The sequence below is a fragment of the Psittacula echo genome, assembly GCF_963264785.1.
Source record: "Psittacula echo genome assembly, chromosome: 2".
NCBI classification, from domain to species: Eukaryota; Metazoa; Chordata; class Aves; order Psittaciformes; family Psittacidae; genus Psittacula; species Psittacula echo.
Window position 1 is genome coordinate 106821313 of NC_137737.1, and position 27881 is coordinate 106849193.

Sequence of the window (27881 nt, forward strand, 5' to 3'; positions counted from 1 at the left end):
GGACGGCTCCACGGCCCTGCACGCCCTCAAACGCCTCCTCCGGCCCCCTCTGGCACAACCTCCCCGCCGCCCCACCTCAGCACACGAGCTTCCCCCCACTACCAATCCCCGCGGAGTCCGTTCCGTCGTCGTGGGAGAGGTGTCCGGCGGGGCCACCCCCCTCTCCGCCCCGAGAGGAGTCCCCACCTCCCGACCCCTCCTCCTCCTCCTCCTGCTGGAAGGGGAAATATGAAGCGGAGCCGCCGCTGCGCTGCGTGGAGACGGCGTGGGAGGCAGCGGCGGAGCGGGTGTCGTCGGGCACCGAGCGGCGGTTGAGCCGGAGCGCTGCTGGAGCGGTGCGCGGAGCGGGAGCGCTAAGGAGCGGGAGAGGCGGTTCCCGGCCCCAGAGGGTGCCCGGCGGTGCGGGCCCCGCCAGCCGCCTGCCCCCCAGCGCCGGGCCGTGGGCTGCCCGCGGCGGCGCTGAGGCGCGGGCGGCGCGGCGGGAGGCGGCATCCGGGGCGAAGGAGCGCGGCGCGGCGGGGAGATGTCCGCCCTGTACGGCAGTCTGATGAGATACCTGTTCCCAGCCCTTCTGCTGCACGGTGAGTACGGGGCCAGAGCCCGGGTGCCACGCGTGGTGCGCCCAGAAAGCCGGCCGAGTTGCGGGAGGCAGAGGGTCGCGGGTGTGTGCTCTCGCCCGACGTGTCTGCGGGAGCTGGGTTCCGTTTGCTCGGGAGGAGGAAGGGTCCCTATGGATGCCGAAGCGGCTAGAGGCTGGTTCGTTCTCCCTGACCCCCCTCGTTGTCGATACCTCTTCGCACATCGTGGGGGCGCGGCGCGGAGCGACACCCAGCCGGGGCGGGGGGGGGAAATCACGCAGGAAGCGCCCCGCTCCGAAGTTTGGGTCGGCTGAGTTATGTTGCACTCTTGTAGCTGCTTGGATGGAGCAGCTGGTCCGGGCACCTCACACAGAGATGTTTTACTCACCTCCGGCGAGGGGCTGGCTCTAACGAACCTCGGGGAGCTTGGGCGAGACATCCCGCGGGAACCGCGTTTCACCTGCGGGAAAGGAAGAGGCGTTTGCCGTGGAGGTGTTAGCTGGGAAGCCTTTGGCGCAGGGTCTGCCGGCACCGGCTCGTGTACCCAACTACAAACGTTTTGCTGAAGAGCGTAGAGGTTCTGGGGGTCATTATGCCCAGTCCTGCTGTGACTTTCTCTCAGCTTAGCCCTAGACTGACATTTCACTGAAACTGCACAGTAGGCAAAATTTTAGTGAGAAAAGCCAGCATGTTTGAACTTAAACTCACAAGTTCTGCTTGTAAATCCGTATTTAGGCACTCTACACAGATAGCCCATCTTTCCAGAAAGCCAGTGTCCTTCACGAACAACTTCTGAAAAGGAGGCTATTTAATGAGCTGCTTAGATATGTCTAACATTTGGCAGCCAGATTTGAAAAATCTGGGCACGATACTGTTCTGAAAGTGGGTCTCAATCTATTCGGTTACAGCATCGTATTGAAGAGTGTTCCTAATTCTGAAGTACTTTGTAGCATCCAGCCTTCTTCAGTTAAATTTCTTAGGACCCCAAGCTAACTCATAAAACTTTTTTTTTCTAACTGTTACAATGCAAGTGACCTACATGGATTCAGTGTGAGATCTGTGAGCTGGGGTAAGGATTTCAGAGCAATTCCTGGGGTTGATTTTGCGGAGCAGGGATTGTCTCTCCCTGTGTTTGTACAAGTGCTAAGCATACAGATGGTATTTAATAAATAATAAAGAGCATGGGCTTCTGATTGTGTATTTTGTTTTGAGAAAGAAAGAGCAGGAGACCCTGTTCCCCAGGAGGTGGTTTTATACCGGTCTCACAGCTCAGCCATGAAATCCGGAGAGCACAGAAACGTGTTTAGCTGAGCCAGACCTGCCAGGATGCCAGAGGTGTTCTTTAAAACTCTGTGATCTGAGATGTAAAAGTCGAAATGGGAGGTTTGAAGTTAGAGGGTAAGGAGAGGAGGTGTAATTACAGGGTTGGACTCCCCAGCTCATCTGCTTGGAATTACAGAGCAGAGCTGAACCCTGGCTGGAGCAGGAAACAAATCAGGGCCAGTGATCAGATCAAAACAGCAGCTGCCAAAAGAGGATGAAGGAGGAAAATCATCTATTTCTTCCATCTGCAGTTGCATTTCACCAAATAACATAGACCTGAGTTCAATATATATACTTGTGTATAAAGACAAGCACCTCAGTAGTGCAGTTTGGATACGAGCTTCCAACGTTGGGAAACTACTGCCCTCTTACTAACTTGAAAATGACATCAGTGGCATATAATGCATTGAAATCTAGCCTGTCTAAATGTATTTACCCCGTTAGCTTTAACTTGGCCTAGAGCTTTTCCCTTTGTGCCACAGAGTCAATAGGAACATACTTCGGTCAGCGGCTAGCCTGAATAATGTAAGAATAACCAGCAGTCCCAGGGGATCACAGTGTTAAGCCTCTTTACAGCACACAATGTTTTCTTTTGCATTTCTATTGCAGACGGCAATTTAAGAGTTAAGAGTGAGTGAGTGTGTGTGGGTGGTTGAGGATTTTTACGGCTTAAGGCTTTATAACACGAGTTAAAATGTCCTGTAAGGCTAAAGCTTCAGCTTTCATTAGGCGGAGAAATGCCTACTTTAGCATCACTGAATTGAAATTTGGAAAAACTTGTCTTCATTAATCAAAATAAAACATGTACAGTGTCAAAAAAAAGAAAAAAAGGTTTGCAGCTGGAAGTTGTCCATTATCACTGTTTTCTTTGCTTAGACAAAAAGCCACAGAAGTTTCAGATGTCAAATGCTAAGATCATTCAGCTCCAAAAAAAGTGATTAATGTTCAAGTGTTCACTATGTTCAAGTGGATTCAAAATAAATTTGGCTAATTTCTCTTGTAAATGTAATTTTTTTTTTTTACAAATACAGATGCTCAGAAGAAACTTTAGGGTATTTCTGATTATGTTACTGTTAGAGTAATGAATTGGAAACTTTAAAACAGTTTGTTCATAATGGAAATAGTACGAATAAAGATAATAAAGACAGGACTGCTAGGCTTTTCAGAGAAAAACTGTTTATGCTTTAAAAGTTCTCTGGCAATATTGCTTAAATTAGTTACATGAGTGCTTTATTTCAAAATCTGCTCAGGAAAATAGTGAGTAAAAGTATTGGAAGATGTAAATATCTGTTAACCATAAAATGGGCAAATATTCTGCTTCATGCTAGAGGTGTATGTGGTCTGTTCCCTTAGAAAATACTGCATTTGGAAATCTGGAAGACAATAAAGAGAAAAAGAGGGGAGAGACACATTGCTTAGTGTAAATCTTGTAGAGTTTGCAGGGAGAGTTAGAGGATGGACTCAATTTTATTCACAATTTCATCAGTGTAAATTTGATTTCACTCATCTCTGTAGCTTGACTGTGGGCTGAGTGTGGTAAGATGTAGGTTTCATGGACAGTGAGGGCAATTTTTGCTCTCTATAGGATGTCCGTATGAGGTAGGCTGACATGCAATGAGGCCCAAAACTAGCCTCAACCACGCTGAAGGCAAATACTTTCAGCTATTCAAGGCAAGGCTAGTACTTTATTACTGATGGGATTATACGCAGGGAGCTTGTTTACAGTTGTCTTTATGCAGACTCAAATCCCATCTGTGCTGGGGGCTATTCCACCTGAATAAATGCCAGTGCCAAGGTGTGGGTGGAGGACAGGGCAGAGGTCTTCAGGCTGTGCAGCAGATGTCTCTGACAGAGAGCAGATGTTTCCTCCAAAGAGGGCAAGACCAAACTACCACCGATAATTGAACTGTGCTTAGAGCCCAGTGCTGCACCCATTCATGCCAGTGGCAGAGTTCCTAGTGCCCTGAAGGGAGGTGGGGTTTAACCCTTTGAGGTGTCATAAGGAAGCCCATGCTCCAGGCAATGGTGTTTCACCCTCCACATGTAGCAGTAGTCATCCCGATTAAGAGACAAACTTCAATTTAGCAGAGGTTATGGCTGTGTAGCTGCTTGGCTCTTAGTTCTCTGAGCTCTGCCAAGATGGGGCACTGAGTAAAGACTGAGCTGTAAGGTACCAGAGAACCTCAATGGTGGACCTGCCAGCCTTGGAGGAGATACTTTTTAAGCTGTTCCATCTAGATATGCTTTAGATCTCTCTTCAGGGTCTTCAACACTCTGAAACATTGGAGTCTGCTTGAAAGCTCTACCTGGAAACTCTGTATGCTGAAGAAAAGCAATAGGTACATGTGAAAGGAAATCATTGTCCTGTCTGCTTCCATGGCCATAAAACTTAGCTTTCCTTTCCTGACCCATTTGTTTGCAATAGCTAATTTAGGTTCCAGTCCTGCGAAAACTCTTTGAAGTTTCAAGTGCAGGGAAAACACTGGTAAACACAGACTGAGGCTTGGAAACAGGACATTATATTCTCCATAGCAATTATGTAAATTTGTGCTGAAGCTAAAAGCCTGTCACGGGCATTATCTAACACTGTCCCACATCAGGACAGAGAGTAATCCAAATATCTATTTATTTAATTGTGCAGGGCAGCTGCTCAGATAAGGAAAACTATAAACTTAATCCAGCCAGTTATTCATTATCTGTTGCAAGGTTTTTTAAGTTTCAGGCAAGTTCTAACTTGAAAAGAGTTTGCTGCAGAAATAAAGCACGAATGTTAAAATGTTTCTATCAGAAATGAAGCCATCACGTAGTTTGAACTTGTACTATCACTCGAGCTTGTTTTAATTTGTAATAAAATTGTGTGCTTCTGGATTTACATTGCCACAAGTGAAAGAAAACATGAAGTGGTTTCTGCTGAGCAATCGAATCTAAACAAAAGGTTTGAACCCTATTTTCAGGTAACATTTATTCTCCCATTTAGCAAAGGGTGAACCTGCTGATCACCTAACAGCTTGGAGTCTGGTTTGAAGCACTACACTTGGACATGGTGAAAGTCATGGTTTACATTCTGGTAGAGGTGTTCATTAAACTGATTAAATCTAAACAGTTTATTTGCATTATACTTTTGCAATCTGTCATAAAACAGAATTTGGCCAGGAAGTTCAGGCAGGAACTATAAGAATTCGTGTTCAAGCACAACTCTACTTATCATTGTCTGTGTTGCAGTTGTACATTATTTGCATACTATTTTTCAGAAAACCAAAACATTTATTCTAACATATTGCAGTTTTTTGGAGAAATGTTGGCAGAGATCTTTGTCCTAGCCGGTTTTGAAACATGTTTTAGGTAACGGGCTGCCAACAGATTGCCCTTTCAAGATTTTTATTTCACTCCCAGCTATGTGCAGAAATCTTTGAAGAATTTGAAAGTAACCTATCTTCCCTTAACAATTATTTTTATCTTGAATGGTTGTTCCCACATCAGATACAGGTTTATAGGTGAATTCCCACATCAGATACAGGTTTATAGGTGAACCTGAGAGCCTGAGTATCTTATCTGGTGTAGTGCATGCTCCTATCCGTGTCTTACCGGAGCAGCAGCTGTGCAGACCGCCACTTTCCCACTCAGATGGATGTTGCATCTGCCCCTGTAAAGTGTGATCTGTGAGGTTCTGGGCCGGGATCCTCAGCTAGCCGTAGTACCCCTTATACTGTTTTCAATTAGTTTGGTTCTAAAGCTGTGATCTACACTGCCTGGGCTTGATTATGAAAGAGAAGCTGGATATCAACTTATCAGAAAATGTATTTCTTTTGCTTTGTTTTTCTAGCGGGCACTTCTGGTGGATTCTGGAGTTCTCCTTTGGGGCTTGCTTCTTTACGTAAACTGCCAACATGGGGTGGGTGATGCAATCTTATGACCTCTGGTTGTGGTGTAGCTAAAGTGAAAGCCAACCAGAGGCTTCACAGGGTTATTACTATTAGCTTTGTACAAAGATTGTTTTTTGTTTGAAGTCTGCCACACTTTTGAGTAGTAACGTGGTGGATTTTTTATATTTTTTTTCTTAACAAGTGGGTAAGATTCCTTCATAACACACACAAATTTGAAAGGCAGTCAGTTGGAGAGAGCCCGAGATACTCCGCTGAGCCTGAGATACTTACATGGCGTGTTATGGAGGTACTGAAACCTACCATCTGTCTGTGCTGTAGAGAACAGAAGACTTGGATCTCTTTGAATGAAAGTAGTGGCTCCAACGATGTTGTAACTGCATCTAGGCTCCAAAGCGGGTTTTAAAAGAGCCATGAAATTCTTTTCCCAGTTTCATGAAAGCACATTTTAACCTTGAGCCTTCCAAATTTAACATGGCCAAATGAATCTTTTAGAATTAGAGACATCATCCCTGCAAGACCTCTCTTTTGCAGAACACCTCATTGTGCACTGCCAAGGATGGAGCAGGGGGACGCTGCACTGTCCTTGAGCACCAGCTGCTACGAAAAGCACAGGAAGACAGTGTTCAGTTCACTGCTGTGTGTGGGAAGTGTATCACCAGTCTTGGTATTTGATCTTCAAATGGTACAAGAGGAAGATATGGCTCCTTTGTGTAGTAGTCATATGTACAGGAATACATCAGTAAATTCAAAAGCATCGAAATGATTACTTGGTAAGAAAGAAGTCTGAGCTAAATTATTTCTTTGCCCCAGCAACACAAATGTAGGTAAAGGTCCCACTGCTGTCCTCTGATTTTATACCATAATTCATATTCTGATATTCACATCCTATTTGTTCATGTTGCCTAGTAGGTATGTGTTTTCTACATCCCTTTCTCTGTCTGCAGCCTTCCTTATGTTCTCATGCCTGTCTTGATTACCTAAACTTGTTCTTGTCTTCATTTGTCTCAGTTGGATGGATAGAGTCCCAAACAAATACCCTCTTCACAGGTACTGATCTCTGGGGCTGTTGAGACAAATCTCCCTTCTGCCCTTCTGCCCACTTTCATTTGCAAGTTGCAGACAGAATTACATACATGTGACAGGGAGAGCTGAGACCCAATTGCTTTAGAGCTATATCAAAGAAAAGACACTGTATAATACCACATAAAGTTTGAATCCTTTTCAAAAAGCCCTTCTTTTCATTACTTCCCCCAGGGAATAATTGGGAATGTATAATGTGGTTACTGCATTTTCTCCTTTGATATGTGCATATCCAAGATGGTATCCTCCCACAGAAGGATTTTTGCTTGGAGAAATGAAATGCCCAAGTACATTTAAATAAATAAATCGTGCATTTTTAACTGTGTCTGCATTCATGAATCATATGACATGAGCTAGGCAAAATACAACTGCTTAAAAGCAAGCGGTATAATAAATACGCCTTGAAAATAGCCACTTGAACCATTTCAAAGCCTCTTCTTAATGGCAGATTTCAAATGCTTAACAACTTCAATTGGAAATGTAAATTTTCAAAGATTTTTTCATTGTGAGATAATTTGTCTGCAAGAGACATCCTGACAGCTCTATTTAAAGTTAGTAGCTCTGGGGAGTAGTGGAGTCACCATCCCTGGAAGTATTTAAAAGATATGTAGATGTGGCACTTAGGGACATCATTTAGTAGTTGGACTCAATGATCTTACCGGTCTTTTTCAACCTAACCCATTCTATAATGGCTACAGCCTCTGCCAGGTACCTTACAGGAGGTGTCTCTTCTGACCTAAAAGATGCTCTACCCCATGGACAGGAGTGCTCACTCCATTTCAGAATGAGGTGCTGAAGTAGTGTGGGCTTTTTGAGTGTGTGAAGACAAGCTCTCAGTCACTAGCTGTGATTCATAACTACAAAAATACATATACTGGTAAGCTCACCAGTACCTGGCTGAACTGGTTCTCCTGGTGGCTTGAAGACTTGTGATATCCACCCCATACCCACAATGCTTCAGATAAGCCAAATAAGCCCAAGTTTTTGAGAGTGTTGAGTGCTCCAGGTAAGACACAGCACGGCACAGCGCTGCTGTGCAGAGATGCTGGCTTCAGCACAGGAGGTTGTACCTCTGCATACATGAAGCACTGACCCTGTCTAGTAAAATCCTGCTTCTCCAAAGATGTAGTCAGCTCAATCTGAGAAATGGTATGGCCATGACAGCTTCACTCTGCCACGGCCATACCATTTCTCAAGCGATAATGTTTCTGGCTGCGGAACAGAGCTTGTTTGGCTCTAACATGAGTGACTGTGCTCAGCAATGTAGAAATAGCTGACAAGCCTTGACTTCCAGAAATGGAGAAGTATTGACCTCCTGAAAATCAGGCTCCTTTAACGGCATCTCAGATGGCGTGCTCAAATATCAAAGCATCTCTAGTATTTATTACCCTTTAGAAAGTAAAGCTGTAAATTCTCATCCACATGCAAGAATTGTATGTACCCTGCAACAAAGCTACCAGATTTTCCAGTAAAGACTTTGTGAGGTTGTGTTCACTGATATCATTAAACTTGAGATCAGTCAGTAGTAAGCACTGCTTACATTTAGGTATTTATTGTATTCTTTCTGATCATTCTTTATGCTGCCTAACAGATAAGTCCTTGCCTTTGTTTAGCTTAGGAATTGATATTTTTAAATGGTTGACATGTATTTATATTTTTAGCAATGCCATTTTCCCAGGTGTTACCCAAGTTTCTTCTGGAAGATCTAGCCAACATAATGAATCACCGACGCCATTCTCTTTTTTGCAATAGAAAATGGCAAATGTTTGAAACAGTGTCTACTAAAAATAAATAATACTGATTTTCTTGTAATTTCTGTAGCGATGCTGTATGCTGCCCAAGCATGTGCCTAAGTATTAGATGGAGACTGGGGAATAAAGCGGAGGATCCTGTGTTAAGCAGCTCAGCACGGTGTAGGGTTGCGCCATGCACTGGTGATTCCCAACAGACCAGTTCCTGAGCTGCTTCAGCCAAGAAGGAACCAGAAAAGACAGGGTTGAATCCCAGACCCTGCCCCTGGGAGCATGTGTTAGGAATACATCCCTCTCCTAAGACTGCTGCCCTGACTTCCCCGGCACACAACCAGCCCCTCCACTTCACCCCATATTCATTTTCTATCCTGCTGGTTCTTAGATTCCTTCTGGCAATGTAATACAGTTTTCAACCCATTATGTAAGGTTCATGTTTGTCACCTCTTAACCTCTGGATGTGTGTTTTTCTTTTGATCCGTGTTTTCCAACATATCTAAGAGAAGGCTGTGCCTAAAAGAGTAAAGACTCATTCCTTCTGAGGCTACGTATTCATTTTGTTCAATTAATATTGTGAAGAGAGAGCGCTGGTGGGTTTTGTGTGTATACATTACTAGAAACCAAAATGACTGTGTGCTGGAGATAAAATTAGCTTTTGAAATTCCTTTTTGCCGTTAAAACAAAAATAGCAGAATCTGCCTTTAATTGACCATCTCAGTCATCACAGAGGCTTCCTGCATGCAGAGGCTTTGCTTTTAGTGTCTGTTTGGCCTTGGCTTTAAAGAGTAGTCTTTATTTGCGAGTTTATTATAGACACGTTCAAATTAGAGGTGGGCTGAAACTGCAAAGTGTATGTCCAGATCTGGATGAAGCTTTCTGAAAGTTTCAAGGTCCAGGTTTTTGATTGTCCCCACCAGAGGTTACAGAGGTGTCTGTACAATTCAGGTTCAAAGCCACATCTCCTGGGTGTGGAAACGCAACACTTCTGTTAAAGCCCTTTTTCCCTGTGTGTCTCTTAAAGCAAATTTCTTTAGTGGATTTTTGGTGGGCTGACAGAGAGGGGGAGCTTCCCACGTATTTATTTTTTTTTAAGATGAGGAAAGAAATGCAAACAGTACTTTCCAAGATACAGAACGCGAACAAGCGTCATTCAACACAAGATGTTCACAACCTACTTCCTCATGTTGAAGGCCTTCTCAGCAGTGTCTCATGATAATTTACACTTTTCTATCACAGGGCTGGGAGAAGGTTCTGCTCTTCTTCACCCGGACAGCAGGTCCCACCCTCGGTCCTTGGAGAAGAGTGCATGGAGGGCTTTCAAGGAGTCACAGTGTCATCATATGCTGAAACACCTTCACAATGGAGCCCGGATCACTGTGCAGATGCCTCCCAATATTGAGGGACACTGGGTCTCTACTGGGTAAGGAAAGTTAAAACAAGACGCTTGCTTGATATATGTGGAAGAGAAGAGGGGAAGGAAGCAGAGAGGGAAGGATGAATATTCCCGCTTTAAGCATCAGGGGAAGTATTTTCTTTAACATGGTGATGCTCTGAATTCCAGATGCTTTCTATATATTGATGCATAAAAGGAGGAGTGGCGTTATGTACACTAGAATAGGATGCTATAAAGCTGTCTTGATGAACCAATTTATAGTCTGGAATTTGAACAGCATGCTGTGAAATATCTTTAAATCTCTCTTTGAATAGGAAGGAGCTCAACAAGTTGCCAGAATGGATGCTTATTAAAACATAACATTGTACTATCTTTGACTACATGCATTAGATCCATTGAATGGGTCCTTGTTTTCAGAGCATGTGTCTAGCACAGGTTTTATTAGCAAAAGAAAACAAGAAGCTGTATTTCACCAGTTCTATTACTCCTATACATGATGACTTATAATTCAGAGAGCTGTTTTGCTTCCTGTATCTCAGCAGGCAATATTCACATGCTTACTTGAAGTGGCTTGTAGTAGGAAAGACTGGGGTTTTTAGCAGAAAACAGTGTATTTATGCTAACCTGTGTGGACGTTAAAAGGGGGAAGAGTGTGAAGGCACAGAAGGACTTTCTACAGGAGGTGGAATTTAACTGCCATTTACACCTTCAGGGGAGAAAAAAAAGGAGGGAGTAGAAACAGCCCACCACAAAACCTGAACAATGCATGGTCCAAATTCAAGCCAAATAGAAGTTCTGCATTAACAGCCAGAAGATTGTATTAGCTGCCACCCCTGTTGAAAGTTTGAGTGGAAAAGCTGAGGGCACAATTCTGCACATCCTGTGCAGACCAGAGCTGGAGGAACTTAGCTAGTGGAACTTCTACAGCAGCAACAAGCCAGTTCTTTGTACTTGTTCTGTGGGTGTTTGGCATTTCACTTTCTGATGTTATCAGTCCTTTTGCCAATCTACCGTGCAGAACGGAAGAATAGATGTTTAATAAGCTGATACTTTTTTTCAGGGAAGAACTGAGTCACATGGTGGTCCCAGACAAAAATAAAGGCAAAACGTTACTCAAGGTATTTAAACCTACAAAGATAAAACCCCTAGCTATGATCACTGTAAAGCAGTATGTTAATAACAGTGTTACAGCAGAGGAAATCATCGGTTAATTGGCAGCCCACAGATGCCTAGTTCCTATGTAATCCCCATTCATGCCAGAGGGTCATTAGTCCCAAGTGTCTCTGTGGACCTATGCAGGTTTGCTCATTCTTGTTACCTGTAGTGCACATGATGTGCCACCTTGCTAAAATTTTGTTTCCATCATTTTGTGTCTTCCCACAGCTGCGAAGTTAGAGCAGGCCCAGAGTTCATCACAAGATCTTACAGGTTCTACCACAATAATACATTTAAGGCCTACCAGTTTTATTACGGTGGCAATCGCTGCACAAACCCTATCTACACATTAGTTATACGTGGCAAAATACGTCTCCGACAAGCATCCTGGATCATCCGAGGGGGTACAGAAGCTGATTATCAGCTACGCAACATACAGATCATATGCCACAACGAAGCAGTAGCCAAAAAATTAAGTGAGTTGGTGAACCATACGTGTCCTGGATTTATACCAGAAGATAGTCCCTGGGAGCAGGATGTGAGCTATGATTTGCTGAGAGAAGAGAATGGCTGTGAATGCACCAAAGCTCTGAATTTTGCCATGCATGAACTCCAGCTGATCCGCGTGGAGAAGCAGTACCTGCACCATAATTTAGACCACCTTGTGGAGGAGCTATTTCTTGGAGATGTTCATACTGATGCTACTCAGAGGAGGTACTATCGGCCCTCTAGTTACCAACCTCCTCTTCAAAATGCCAAGGTACGTGTGTGTATAAAAGCCCTCTTTTTAAGATACTAGTAACAAAGCCCATGTTATTCAGCTCCTCTGAGTTACGCATTAGCATAACCTAAAATGTAGATGTGCTTCTCATATAAACCTATATATAACTGCAGCCTTACAGATGATGCAGTCAATTAACAAAAGATCACAGAATGTATTTTATGGGGCACCATTTAGCTGTGGTTCGTGTGACTGCATCAGATACGCAAAAAAAGTAACCTGATGAACTGAAGTCAATAGAGGCCACTCTGAAGATGGAATCAAAGGCTCGTATGCAGGGGTGGGAGTGGTTGGCTGAGACCATGGCTGTAAGCTAGCAGCTGAGAAGAAATCTTCATATAGGACTTGAAAAAGGGGAAGAGAAACAAGCATCAGTGGATGCTTGTATAGCTGCAGGAGTGTCAGGAAGTGAGGAAATCAAATTGTATCAGCATATAGAAGTTGTGTGATCCATAACCTGAAGAGAAAAAGAGGAAATTAGAAGGTAGGTACATGAAAGAAGCAGCATGAAGGGAAAAAAAGCTGATGGGCTGTACAGGTCATGGATCCAGATGCAGACACACACATTAATAAAATGAAAAACAGGTGAATTTCAAACGGGGCTCTAATTCCATTTGATAATTCAGTTGTTAAAGGGGCCTCAAATTGCCCTCAGCTTCATTGGGAACTGATCAACCCATAGTAACCTAAATAAAAATCAAATGGGAAGAGTAGACACTGTTGGCCTCTAGCAGGAGGGCTGTCTATAGATCTTTCCTGGTGACATTTCAAAGGCAGACGGCGATTGGAACCACATTGCCGGGTGCCACTGCCATTGGTGTGCTCCAGCTGGGCGCTGCTGCAGCATCACTTCCAGCTAATGGGTTATCACCATTTTTAATCACCTCGTCACAAACGATTCAAAAATCAGCTACAGCTTATCAGCAATAGCAGGAAACACAACAGGGGAGGGGAGAATTTTGATGAGAAAGCCTTGGCTTTCCTTTCCGTTCAAAACTGTCTGGCCTGGGTTGTGTCTGCCTCCTTTGAACGTCAGATTTCAATAGTTCTGGACCTTACGTGATCTGCTTTTAATCATTTTAATAGCCTCGCCTAGGGATAATTTTAATCCGTGGTCACCTCTGTCTCTGCATGAAAGCTGCTGTCATTTCTGGCATTCTTATGCTCTCTTCAAGTGACCAAGGACAAATTTGAGTTTTCTTTTTAAACATATTTCCCAAAATGGAGTTGCAGCAGCAGCAAATGAACCACAGTGTGTTCCTCATCAAAATTTTTCTTTTCTTCAATTAATTCAGGCAAGCACTTTGACTACATCTTTGCTTATTTGGGAATGAGAGTTCTTTTCCTAAATCTCTTCCTTGCAGGTACCTGTAGGTACAAACTACCTGGCATATGTTGTATCTGTAGAAAATATTGTAGATCTTTTTCTGACCACATGAAACAGAGACAAAATCTTGATTTAATTCCCTCTAGCTGATGATTTTTTCTGGTCAAATCTAGTTGTCTTATCTAGTTGTCTTATTATGAACTGATAGATAACATCGGAAATGCTTACACTTCCACTTTGTAGTAATTTCATTACAGTCAGAATGATCGGGGTACTATCAACCAGCATTATAAAAGTAAGAGTTTTGTCCAGGTCTGCTGTAATTTTTAGGACACATTGATAACAATTGTCCTGCCTGTTTTCTTCTGCTACTGTAGCATCAGTGTTTCCCTCTAAAATATAATGCTGAAATTTAAGGGATTGAGTCTTTTAAAAGAGGTCTGTTTCTTGAACCAGCTTTGCTAGATAAACTGTGAGAGCACTGAACCTCTCAGTTACGTTCACAAAGCTCATTATTTCAGGCATAATTTGATCCATTCTGACCTGAGTGGGTGACATCTCTATGTGGAAGATAAGAGCAGCCTCAGCCTGCCTGCCTGAGTCACTCTGCATGCCGTTATCCCTCAGTCCCACGTGCCCAAACAGGCAATTCCTGCCCAGTGGTACCCATCTGCTCCAATCACAACAAGCCTGCTGTGGGGATCTCAGGGGAAGTTTCCCCATCATGTATTTACAAGAACTGGAGAAGAACAAGCCAATCAGTTATCCCTTTGTATTCATGAATACCAAATGAATACCAATGAATACCAAGTACGATTCTTGGTAGCCAGGTCTTGTCAAAGGCTGAATCTTGAGGCTGAATTTATGACTCTGGAAGCCCATGCATAACAGTACTATTGGCCACAGAAAGTGCTGTTAGTATAGAAAGCAAAGGTTAACTTTGAGTACACCAAAATATGTACAAATTCCAGCTCTTTGTGATGAAACCACTGCAGTTTAATAAATGGGGGCCCCAGGTCCTGACTTGCAGGCCACTGCTCAACTCTCAAGTTGGCCAGTTATGACTTCTGACAAGTTACATTACCTCTGTTCCTCCTCCAGCCATTGCCTGCATGGTCTGCTTGGTTCCCACAATGTATATATACAGCGTCTGGATTTGTGGGACACCAGTCTCAGCTAGAGCCTTCAACAGGAAATGATGCATAGGTTTAACACAAATTTTAAGTGTGCAACAGCACAGCTTCTTTTTGTGGCTTTTGGTAGGTTCCTCTTGCTCAGATTTGATGTGAGATTTCTTTCTTATCAAGAGGAGGTAGGCCTGCTGATACTAGGCTTTCAGCACAGTCTAAAGAAACTTGCCCCTGAAAAATGAACCTTTGCCTCAGCTGCCATGAAAGACTCCTGGGAGTTGGTTTGTATCTGACCATGAAGGTCTCTACACCAACAGGTTCTCAACCCGGCTGCCTGACCTCATGTTTGCCAAATGTAGGAAGAATAGTAACAGAGATGGGGTTTTTTTTAAAGGTCCAGGCAAACATACCGTTGAAAGGTTATAACCCTTCTTCTTTGAACTCTTTTCCTTTTCTAATTGTTGCTCCACTGGGACCCAGCTGAAAATGAGTTTAAATGCTAAACTGAGTTTAAAACTACAAGTCACAGACTCCTCTGGAAACTGGACACCATGAATAAATAGAAACATTAAATCAACTTGGTTTTGAAGGTTTCTACAGTCATACCAAGAGGTTAGGGAGGCCAGGAAATTGCTTCTGAAGTGAATCAGGTGTATTGTGTGCAATCTTTCATTTAAGGCTTTTTTCATTTCCTTTTTATTTATTTTTATTTTAAACTTATAAAGGCCTGCCTAAAATAAGTTAAGAGGATTCACATTTTGAGTTAAATTTATGGTTAAGCCTCTATATAGAAGAAAGTTCCACCCAGCTCAAGAGTTTATACAACCTGTAAGTTGGATGTGGTAGCCACATTCATTACTTATGTGGTTGAAATGAATGGTAATTAAAAGCAAATGATTGCTGGATACGTTAGGAATGCCAAAGCCACATGATCAGGACTTTAAACAAATAGAATTGGATCTTCTCCAAATTCCTGCAGTGATTTCACCACAGGATGGTAAATCAAAAGGGCTGTCCAAAAACCAGACAGCTTTATGCTGAGCTACAAATCTGAATAAATTCACAGATTACCATATCTCAAGGGTTCATATAATATCAGGGAGCTTTTAAAAATATATAATATGTCATCTCTTAAGGCTTTACAAATACCCTTAGATAAGAGCATACCTTAAACAAATTCCTCCTGTAAAATACATGGAAGTTCCTAACTGCAGCTGAATAGGCCACTGTGTAGATTTATCTTAGCAGTCCTCTAGCGTTGCTCAATATACTAGTTAGGACTTGCTGATGAACAGGGCTGAACATTTTGATGTCTCTTGACATTGAGAGTTTATCAAGGGATTCAAACTATTGCCCATACAACTTTTTCAGCCAACATGACAGACCACATGGGTAAAAAGGGCAGGACAGGGGAACTGCTTGGACATCATCACACGTACTATGCAAAATATTCCCAATTAGGACAACACCAGGGAGTCCGGCTGATGAGTTGTAAAATCACATCTTATTTATGCATACATCCATGGACTTGTAGTGTGAAGGAAGGCTCGAATGCAGTATTTATCTGCTATGCAGAAGAACAGAAGATGTTTTCAGAGATAACTGCTGCTCTAAAACTACAGGAAATGTGTGCAACAGCAATACTGGAACACTTACTCCACATGTAATTGCCTCAGCAATAGTGCTTTGTAAACAAAGAACTCCTTGTCCTATTTTATCATCTGACAGAGTAACGGGAAAGATCAGAGCAGAGCTCTGATGACCGGTCATTCTAGTTAGATCATTATTTGGGAAAAAGCTTGGAATGGTCTGGAACATCACAAGCAACCTAGGATAACCTTCCTTCTGCGTTTTCAGTAGGACATTTTCCATTGAAAACACAATGCCAATGGATCGATTATTACAAGTTTATTTGCCACTGGGAGCTGACTTCCAGCAGCACCTGGCATTTGCAGCTAATGCAGATTCAGCATATGGAGGCTGGTGTTCGCGCTTTCATGTATCAGGTGGTGAAAGAACAAAGTGCTCAACATTTTTTGTGCTTTTCAAAATCTGAGTCTTCATCTCTTTGAAACTCGGTGACTTCATCTATAGGAGAATGGTATGTCCTTGAGGAGCTCCCAGGGAAATGTGAGCATAAGTCGATAAATAGATGTTAAACATATGAAGTGCCTCAGAGAAACGTGCAAAACATTATCTCAAACAAAAAGTGTAATCTTGGAGGACAAAACTCCTTTGTTTGTCAGAGTAGTGTAACTAGACTTGTAGATTAACCAACACTTGAAGGGATTCTTTTGTTCATTATTACTTGCAGAAGGCTCTTGGTTAGGGCGAGCAAAGAAAGAATATTCAGAAGAATGTTCAAATAGGTTAATTCCGGGTTTATGAGCAATAACAGCATGTGTGATGCCCTGCAGATAAGAGCAGCAAACAACTTTAAGCTGAGGCTGGTCCCTGTGGCACTCGGCGGCGCTGTTGGCTGTGGCCTTGCAGAAGAGTGCTCCTCTGAAGGTGCCACTCTGCATCTACTGCCTACTCTGGCATTAGTGCTAGGTGAGGTCTAGAGCAAAAGACTGCTTTTCACTCTCTGTGTGAGCCTTTGAAAGCTGTGTTGCTTTTGAAACTGTGTTTGCCTTTGTTGATTTAACTACCACTGCTTGTTCTGCAACTGCAGTAAAAACCTGCCCCGACACAAATACAGTACCAGGGATCGAAATTAACTGTTTAGCCTAGCAAAATAAAACGCGGGCCTTCAGATAAACTCAGCATATGTATCTAACCTACTAACACCTTCCTTACTGCTGGCATCTAACCACAGTTGCTTCATCTTTTGTAAGAGGGGAGGGAGGACTCACTGGTAGTATTGCTACATGGTTCAGAGGTTGATTTTAAAGACATAATGAACACATACGGCAGCTTTAGTTTGGAAGACTCTGTTCCTGAAAATGGACATTCAGACTCTCCCTTCATGTTTTCCAGGATTTTTTTTTTGTTTGATACTTCCCACAATATTCATGTCATCATAAATTACTATCAGTTTAGGGGGATAGATGACATGCAAGCACATTCATCTGAGAAAAAGGCCATTTTTCAATTTGTTCTTGTCTTTTGCCCAGCCTAAAGCAGTTTATATCAGAAAAGAACAACCAGAAGACTTTGGCATTTCATGTTGGTTATGTTTATTTCTGATTTATGCAGGCTTGTGCAACAGAATTGACATCGTAGATCAGTTGTGTAATGGTGGTGCCTTCAGATTCCTTCACTGTCTTGCCCTTCATGATAGCAGTTAATAAAAACCATTCCTCAATATCTTAAAATATATGGTACACACTTGCAGATAAATCTGAGCATATCTCCGTCCTCCTTCCTGCTTGCAGCACCTCTGTTCCCCACCAAAAGAAATCCCACACTGACAGCCCTGCAAAGGAGTTACCGCTGTCTCCAGCAGTTCACTTGCTTCCAGATTTTTAATTAAAGTTTTAAATCTTTGTTAGTCTTCATTCCATTTGGCAGGCTGAATTATAACTGTGTCAAGCCGTGCTTGTCAACTCCCCAGAGCCAGCTCAGCTTCATATGAGGTCATGGAAAGCCTGCAAATTATCACTTTTGTGGTGGAGAGATATTGTAGCCATTTGTTAAACTCTTGTCTTGGTCTGCAGTTATCTAGAACAGTGGAAGAGCGGAGCTTGATACTGAGCGATAAAAGTGTCCTTTTTGTGGACTCTGCTCCTTGGCACTGTGAGGCAAAGGTATCCAGCTTGTTTTGACAAGTTGGAAGCATTTCCTTGAATTGAACTGGTTCTCCCAGGGGTTTCCATCTGTACTCATCCTGGGAACACTCAATTTCTAGCAGTAAAGCCTGGTACCTGTTTTTCTCGGGTGGTGAGGTTTGAAGCATCCTGACCAGGCATGCCTCCTTCTAGTCCCATCTAGCCCTGCCCGTGACACATGGTATTTGGGTGGGTGTGAGAGAGCATTACTAAGCATGGCTTTTCTTTCCCCTGTTCTTCAGTGCTTTCCCTCATGGTAATACACGCATTCACATAGCAGTGTTTTCCTACCCAAGCTTTTGTAACTGTTGGACCCTACAAGATCCCAAACCACCAGGTAGGTCTACACTGCACACACAGTTCAGTCCTGAGCCCACGCTTGAGGAAAACCGATGCCTGGTCCCTCACCACACATCTCCCTGCAACAAGGATATGCTGCGTGCAACGTACTGGACCCAGTCACTGCTACATGGCCCATCCAGTAACACTGCATAGGCAATGTCAGATCCATCCTAAAAGGGAAGCCCCTGATGCAAGGGCAACCTGACCTTGTGAACAACTACAGCCTAGGCTGCCTTGTGCAGGCTCCACAACTTGAACAGGAGCATCTTCTCCAGTGATAGGAGGGTGCAGAAGGGCACTGGAGTGTGTGCTGGGGCTTTTTCTAGACCTTGCTTCTCATAATACCATATAGATGCAACCTGTCCTCCTTTTTCAACCATGAATGAGACCTGCTTCTTGCCATGCACTGGCAACCAGTGCAACTCAGGCTGGCCAAAAGTGGTTTTATATCAGCTGAGAACTTGGATCTCCCAATAAAGCTTCCCATGCTACAGCCATCAGCACAGACATTGGGGTTCAGACAGCACAAGTAGTGTTCTGGAAATATTATTAATGTCAATACATGACTTGATAAAGCAGGATATTACTACAGAAGTTTGAAGTAAGTGACTTCAGTATGGTCTTGCTGTAAGTGAGCAGGGGGGCGGCTGGCAGCAGCTCTTGAGGAGAGACAAGGGAGGGAAGGGTGTACTTAGAGTAGCCACGTTGAGTATCTGGGTTTGAGTATAAGGTGAAAACTGGAAGGCCTAAGCCCGACGGGAGGCATTACAAAAAGAAGCCACTGCTCTGCCCAGGGTTTTGGATTGGGTTTGGGTTTGATACTGGCATTGCTGAGAGGGAAGAGGAGAGCAAGGAGGGATCCAAAGGCAGCCCATCTGATTTTGAAGAGTGTGTGCTTTTCCATCTTGCCGAGACAGATCCGTTACCTGAATCTGGGAAGGATATGTCCACTATGCAGTAGCTCCAGATAGAAAGAGAAGAAGAGGCGATTTCCCAAATTAATTTGGGAAACAGCTGTGTAATTCCATGCAGGTTTAAAGACCTTGCAGGTGTGAAACAGCTACTGAGAAAGCTGACTGTGTTCACTGCTGCTCAGAATTGTCCACTGCTTCTCCTTAGCTCTGAACAACACCAGGCCTCCTATCACAGGAGTTGCCCTATCTTTGGATGGTTTAGGACCTTACTGCACATCTCTGCCTTCTATGATTTTGTCGTCTTAATGTGTCCAGTCTGGTAAAATACCAACTATTTGCAACTATGAAAGAAGACAGAGGAAGCCTGTCAGAAAAATGGTCAAAATTCTTCATTAAAATGTTCTTTTAAAAATAAGAATCTAATGAAAAATATCACGTTAATTTTTCACGTTATTCTGCTAAGAACACACTACATCTCTCATAAGTAGTCTGAGCAATGAATTGTCCATTAAAAACCAGTAAGTTCCAGTTGAGATTATGTTAATTTTCTATTATGTATCCAAATATCAGAATAGTCATCTGGTGTAACTCTACAGGAGAAAGGTTGAGTTACAATTTCAGCTATTTCAGACAAATGGTGCTTTAAAATTTTCAGACTGAAATACAGACACATTTTCAAGATATAAAGAATAAATACATTGACAGAGAAGAAATATGTTTTGAACAAGGTGTTCAGTTGAAAAATAACTGTATTACTCCTTACTATGAGTGCTTGTTTGTTTTGTCCCTAAATACAGCTTGCAGTACATCCTGTAGGTCCTTTCCTCAACACTAAGCATTTATTTCAGCTTCTGCTTGAACCATAAGGAAAAGATAGATTTTCTGTACATTTTGAAAAAGATTAGACCCATAGATGTCTTATTCTTATATAGATACATATATAGATGTCAACAGCATTGAAATATAAAGGTCTTCAAAGAAGACTAGAACACCTTCCAGAAAGATCCTTCTAGGTGTTACTTAAAGCTTATTTCACCATTGCTCAGAGAGCAATTGTGTGATTGATAGTTTTTTTGGCCTGGGCCATAAAAAAAAACACTATGAAATGATTAGAAGCAAATTAGCCTTAGGCAGCCATAGAATCCCATGGAATTCAAGAGAAAATTAAACGATGCTGAGAGGGTTTATGTTTCTGACTATCCACAGCAATTAGGAAAAAGATCAAGGAACCTCATCCTTCTTTGGCTTTTTTTATTAGAAACCTCCCTGCTTGGCTTCCAGAGTTCTCTGGCCCCGTTACCACTTCAGCTGAGGCAGCAGGAGAGAGGGATGGGGAAAAACGCTGGTGGAAATTTTCAGATCACCAACTATTTTCTCCCCAATACAAGAACTGTGTTTCCAGCCAGATTCAGGCTTGTTTCAGGCCACATGGCCTCATGGATTAATTGATAATTTGCTTTAAAGAAACACCTGTGAGAGCAAGGAGTTGGGGCACCGTGGGCTTGGCACTGCAAAGCTACAAGGAGGCACTCAGTATGGGAAGGGATCTTCCAGTCATTAGGCAGCAGCCATTTCAGGGACTAGTCCTTCTAGTCAGACCCCACGATTAAAAGTACTGCATTGTACACCTAAGATAATCAGAACATAAAACAGATGTTCATCCTGTCCACTGCTCATTTTATTGCTTTTTAGTTTATGTCATGCCCAAATGAGCTTTTTATTAGAGAGTATTTAATCGTGTTTGGACACGAATGTCCTCTGCCTGTGTTCCCTGTTTTCTTTGAACTCTGTTTTTAGAAAATAATATTTCCATGAGACACATGGAAAGGGAGTGATTTGCAAAGCCTCAGCCAGTGTAATTAAGAGCCAAGAGCAGCTGACCTGAAATACCAACAGTGAAAAATACACTCAATTGTTAAACGTAAATTACTCCATAATTAAGTCAAATTGCCTCATAACAAAGCTAGATCTTTCCCTCATCCATTACTTGGACAGAATTGTACTAAGGGAGTTCACACGTGGCATATTCTTCCACTAAGAAGTTCATAACTCTGTGAAAGATACTATCACAGGAAAAAAAACCCAGACATTTATGTGGGCTTAGATACAAGTGCTTGTCTGAGGGAAGCGGTGCGTTCAGGCTGTATGAGGTGCCTGAGCCTGCCTGATGTCTCACTGTTGTGAAAGGGATACTTCTGCTTCTACCCTCACCACGCCAACCTCTCCCTGTCCCACTCCCTGTTCATTGTAAAATGTGCCCATTCACCTCATCCCTCCATCCAGGCACACCATCAGTAGCTAGAAGGTAGGCAGCAGTGCAACTGGCCAGACCTTCCGAGCTGGTGCAAAGCCTTTAGAAGGGCTGCACAGAGTTACAGCAGTTCAGCACTGCAGAGATCAAAGAGCCAGGTGAGCTACAGACAACTCACAGAAATCAAAGTGAAGTTTAGCACTGAGTTAACCTGGGCCTTCCTTGAGTTGGCCTGGGGAGTCACCTCCACTACACACAATGGCAGACACTGTAGTCACACTGCACGACTTCTGTAAGTTTGGGGAAGTAACTCCTCCTTTTGCCTCAAGACATTTCTCCCTCTCTGATAAGGAGAAATGGGCTGCTTGTAGTTACAAATTTTTTTCCACCATGGAGCTCCATGGACCTTCTGCCTACTCTGCTGCTGGCCACAACCAATGGACTAAGCAGCTGCAAGTGTTACCAGTCTACACCTTCTACACTCCCAGTATGACGGAGGAGATGTCAAACTATGATAATACTCCCAGCCCAGCATCAGAGCCTTGACTCATAATGCCCATTTCTTTTAGTGTCTTAGAGGAGAGATGAAACCTAAAATCACTGCTAGAAGAACAGCAAAGAGAACATTTATGCTTGATTGTCCTTCCTGGTCAACAATGTTGCTGCAAATAGGACTGATTACACATCTCCTTCTTGTCCATTCACTAGACCTGAAAAACAACAGAGGAATCCCACAAACAGCCAAGGGTGACCAAAAAGACAACAGGCTGGGTTTCCATTTGTTTTTCTTCAGATTTTGAACAAGGGCAACAGAAACCACTGGTTCCCAGGTTAAACTGGTTTTGGCTCACAAACTGATTGTGGAGGACAGGCTCCTGAGAGGGAAATGGGAATATAAACCAAACCACCATATTGCTCAGGCAGGGTCTCCTCTGGAAGCTGATAAGAGCTTTCAACTTCAATAAAGACTGTAGCAGAAATTGTCTTCTTCTATTGATCAGTTCAGCTTATATAAGCTATGTTTAGTTTTACAACACTGTCTTTTCCTCACTTTCTTGCTTCACTTTATGTGAGTGGGGCAATCACAGCAATAAAGTTACTGTCATCAGTGCAGTTTATTGTGTTAGGAAGCAGTGACACCAGTCTGCCTCATGGCAGAACAGCTATTCTGGAGAAATGAGTGCTTGATAGACACCGTCTTCCCCAGAGCAACCCCTTGTCCTGGACCACTGCAGTGTCCATGCAAGGCAGCAGCGGTATCTTTTAGATACTGATCTCCAAGAAGAAGAAGTGTTATTTCTGTAACAGTTCAAAACTGTGTGTTTCCTTGGTGCTTTGGTTGGCAGTGAACAGAATCGCACGCTCATCCGACAGTTCCCTTTGCAGCACCAGCAGTGCTCAGCTTCTGCCATCCTCCTTGGATCTCGGTGGAAATGGGGCAGCTCTGCTGCTGCCCGAGGTGTGCCAAGAGAGTCTCCACCTTCCCCAGGTCCAGCCCATTTCCTAGTAATTTATAAGTCATCTGCCCCCCAGCAATCCTGAGCCACAAACCACCCAGTAAACCAGACCGCTTTCCAGAGAAAAAGACTGACATCCTCTGAAGAGAGCTAGGGATTCAACAGACTGGTTTTGTAACTCCCAAACAAGCTTGCAGAGGAAACCTGCTGAGACTTTATTGCAGGCAGGAGGAAGGTGGACACTGGCCTTCTGTCAGATTGTATTGGAAGGTTTGTTCCAGGAATAGAGCTACACGCTATTAGACTATTATCATTATTAGTAATCAGTGTTAGTATTGTTGGTATTTTATTTTATTTTAATTTATTTTATATTTTATTTCCAGGCCCCTGAAATTTCTGTCTGCTTTCTGGCAGCTCAGTGTCTTTATTTAGCCTCCTACCAGCCCTGTCCTAAACAGAAGAGCTGTAATTGTCTGTGTTTCTATGAAATGAGGTTAAGTCGCACAGGAAGGCCACACAAGAAACCTACAGCAAAATAGGAAACAACTGGATCTTGGTTCCGCTCTTGACCATCGGAAAATCCGACCTGCAATTTGCAATGTCAGAAAATGGCACAGTTTCACAGTCCTTATGTGTTATCTGTGCTTTCAATGTTCAGCACCAGGTGTTTTGTACCAGCCTCTGCTGCCTGTTAGTATGGCACAAATCTGCGCTAACTTCACCAGCTGCAGTTAAATGACTCAATTGAGTGTTCTTTGTATTTTCACTGAGATACCAATGGCCCTTGCACCTGCTTGCAGAATTTACCTGAAAAAAAAGTATCTTAAAATTGGTTAATAAGCTCCACAGTGGGAAAGAACTGCATCCACTTCAGTAGTCTGCTGACACGTGGTTCACAAGAGACCACGTTTTGGGGTGGAAAGACTCTCTGGAGGTCACCAAGTCCAACTTCCTTCCTCCTCAGAGCAGGGCTGTTGGCCAGTGCTGGTTCAGGTCAACCCAAGCTACATCATTTATAATTATTTTTCACATAGACCATTCTTCTACATCGCAGGAATGCAGAATAGCAGACTTGTCATGGATCTCACTGACTTTTGGTGTCTATCTGGTCTGGGATGGGGGCAAATATGTGTAAAAGCAATATAGCATGGGAGTTTTATGTTGATTCTCTGAAGATACCTACGGTCACATTATTGGAGAAACTCAGGGCACTAACAAAGGTTATGTAAATGTCCCCCCTAAAGTGTGCCATGAGCTGAAGGCAGTGAGTGGAGAAATGCTGACTCTGCAGCAGTTCACATGGACTTGAAAGTATGAGCGATGAGTATGAGCATTTACATTATGGAGGGAGCTTGAAGAAATATCAGAAAAGAGGAATGGAAATGGGTGCAAAGAAAAAGCATTTGTGTAAATCTCCACCCCAGTGGCTGCGTAGGGAGCTTCTGCTCTTAACTCGGTGTACCCCACAGCTTGAACAAAGTGGATGTGAGGAAAAATGTCCTTAGGACACTGCTGTCTATCTACAAAAGGAACTAAAAGGAAAACAGATGCAAAATAAGAGCTCAGTGAATGCTAGTGTTGCCAAGTCCCTACCATAGTAAATTAACATCTGCCAGCTTCTCATACTATTTGAAGGATAAAGTCAGCCTTTTCTAGATCCTATAAAAAGCTGAACTAAAATGTTCAGATAAATGCAGATGAGGGAATTAATCTCTTAACTGCTCTCCTGTTGTGCAGCCTTATATATACAAAACCAAATGTTGCCGTGTTTCAGGTGCTTTGAAGGGTGAGATTGACAGAACACTAACACAGTAAGGAATGACAGTGTATCCCTTAAAATGCGGAGTTGGTGTCTCTTCAGCAAGAAAGGGATGGCCTGATTCATTGCCCTGTATCGTGGATAATGCCTAACGAGGGTTTCTCTCTGCCTCATTTCAGAACCATGACCGCACATGCATTGCATGCAGAATCATCTACCGTTCAGATGAACACCATCCTCCCATCTTGCCCCCCAAGGCAGATCTGACCATAGGGCTACACGGCGAGTGGGTGAGCCAGCGCTGCGAGGTGAGACCAGAGGTCCTCTTCCTCACTCGGCACTTCATCTTCCACGACAACAACAACACCTGGGAGGGTCACTACTACCACTACTCCGACCCCATCTGCAAGCACCCCACCTTCACCATCTACGCCAAAGGACGCTACAGCCGGGGAGTGCACTCATCGAAAGTCATGGGTGGCACAGAGTTTGTGTTCAAAGGTAGAGTGTCTTGTTAAATGGGGGCAGAGCTGGTCAGGTATCTATGGACCCGAGCAGAGTTCGCTCATAACAGTTTGGTTGCTGATTATTTCATTCTGTCATTTCCAGGAGTTAGTCATTTCTTGGGAAGCTCACAGGCGTTGTGTGAATGCCAGCCAAACTATACAGCTGCATGGCATTTCACACCACTGAAGCAAGTCTCATTCAAGGCAAAGATCTTTAAGTACAGCTCAAGAAAGTAAGATTTCGCATCGCTAAGTCTTGGCATCCAGTGGCCAGACTTCAAGCATCTAAGCAAGTGTATAAAGTTAGACCCGTGTCCTAAGGCTCCCTTCAGTAGAGGGAGGAAAGCACCTTCAGAAGGCATTTCAGGTCTGACGTGCTATAAATAATTTTGTGTTGAAGACATGTAACAGCATGTGTCTTCAGCAGCTTCCAAGGAGCCCTAGAGCAAGTAAGGATGTCCCTAAAGACCACTGATTAATCCCACCATGGTGAAGACGAGATGTATCTAACAGAAACCCCTCAAGTACTTTGGGAAGCAGCACATAGCAGTGACGCTATCTGGGTCCCTGTGTCTGAGAAGCTTTTCTGTGCAAACAGCCCCATAGCACCCTGTGTAGAAAGAGCTCAGTGGCTTTAACCATTCACAGAAACAAACACCTCCAAAACACGATGTTCCGCCATGGCACCAGCCCCAGCAGAGCTTCTGAAAGCCCCAAGCACTCTGTGGCCTCTTTCCTCCTCCTTTCACTTAGCATGTGAGAAGCATAAAGCTTCTTACATGGCTCCAACTTAGGAAAGCATCTAACTATAAAAACCAATTTACTAATCGGGGATTCTCATAGGAGGCAGGAGATGCTCTTGCCTGTCAGAACATTTGCTCTTTAGAGCTGCATGCAGAATATCCCAGCTCACCTCCTGGAGAGAAGTCCAGTTTTTGCTTGGATTTCTGGTCTGTGGTATACTAACTTACATTATGGGTCAAGGTCACTAACTGGGTTTTGCTAAAACTTTCAGGTTCAGTTTCTGTAAATTACCTTTTACACCAGTTAGGGCAAATAATGTGAACTGTAGAGTCACTGGGTCAAACGTCTGTTCAGAAAACCTCAAAATAAAACTCCCAACAAGTCTTACTATAAAACGACAGCAAAAGAATTGGGATTTTGGTGTGCTGGGGGGCATGATGGCTCATTATTTCCTTCTGGTTTGTTCAGCACTGATCCATTCAGATCCCCTTTTCTTGATGCAGTGTCAGATGCACACCAGGAAAAATCTCTATTCAGCTTCTATAGGCTCATTCGGTTTGATTTTTCCCAACCTTTTAAACTTGGCTGAAAAATACAACTTTGTGTCGTAAGTTCTTTTGAAAAACAGGCAGGTTAGAACTGAAGAAGCTGCAGGACTTCCGCGTTTGATACTGCAAGCTGCAGCCACTGCTGAGACATGAGAAAACACATCTCTCTGTAGTTCAGCTATATTTTATAGTTCACGCTAAAAAGGACACGTAATACAGGAAGATAGTGCAGCTGTGGTACTTTCCAAATCTTCCAACTGGAGCCAGTTATTTCATTAGCTTGATGGAGTAATAGATATTAGAAAATGATGAAAAAGACATGATAAACAGCCCTACTTATGGGTTACCGGAGATGGTAATAAAACATGATTATAGTTTTATTATTTCCTCTTTTACCTATCTCCTAATACAACAAACCAGGCTTTTATCTGTAAAGGATTGTATGGAATTTATGAAAAGCTGTGCTTAATCTCTGACTGAGATACGCAGCCATCAGGTTTTCTTCAACTGAGTTGAGGGTGGTGTATGTGTTCTGTGCAAGAAGCAATTGCATCAAAGACATACGATGCAAACAGATCTGCTGGCAACACCTGCAACATGAAAATCTGATTTAAGAATGAACAGGGAGAGACAATTCTGATTTCACAGATACACTGCAACCCGCCTGCTGCCTTTGCTTTTGTTTTCATCCCTCTGCTAATAGCTCCTCTCTTCCTCTCTCGCAGTGAATCACATGAAGGTCACTCCCATGGATATATCCACAGCCTCACTGCTCAATGTCTTCAATGGGAATGAATGTGGAGCACAGGGGTCCTGGCAAGTTGGGGTTCAGCAGGATGTCACCCACACGAATGGCTGCATTGCGCTTGGCATCCGCCTACCTCACACTGAGTACGAGATCTTCAAAATGGAGCAGGATGCCCGGGGCAGGTACTTGCTGTACAATGGCCAGAGACCAAGCGATGGGTCCAGTCCAGACCGGCCGGAGAAGAGAGCCACTTCCTATCAAATGCCTTTAATTCAGTGTGCTTCTTCTGTACCCAGATCTGAAGAGTCACCAGAGGAGAATAAAATAAGGCTGTATAGCAGCAGGGCACCAGAAATATATCCCAGCACCTCAGCTCTTGCTTTGGTGTTTATTTGTACTGTGTCATATTGGGACATTCTCAGCTAGAAGTGGAAAAAAATCCC

At 43.3% G+C, this 27881-nt stretch overlaps 2 protein-coding genes across 2 annotated transcripts in view; one reads left to right on the forward strand and one right to left on the reverse strand.

Annotated features, from left to right (window-relative positions):
* Positions 1–523: 523 nt before the first annotated feature.
* APCDD1 (APC down-regulated 1) lies at positions 524–27864 on the forward strand (the record flags this gene model as incomplete). Its single annotated transcript, XM_080612004.1, has 5 exons — positions 524–581; positions 9850–10033; positions 11390–11921; positions 25072–25393; positions 27416–27864. 5 exons carry the CDS (start codon positions 524–526, stop codon positions 27862–27864), a joined length of 1545 nt encoding a protein of 514 aa, XP_080468130.1.
* Positions 9925–27881, reverse strand: part of VAPA (VAMP associated protein A) — a 64132-nt gene continuing 46175 nt past the window's right edge. Inside the window, exon 6 of the mRNA XM_080612011.1 lies at positions 9925–10029. Coding sequence (XP_080468137.1) covers positions 10027–10029 — 3 coding nt within the window. The 3' untranslated portion in view covers positions 9925–10026. The remainder of the gene's footprint in view (positions 10030–27881) is intronic.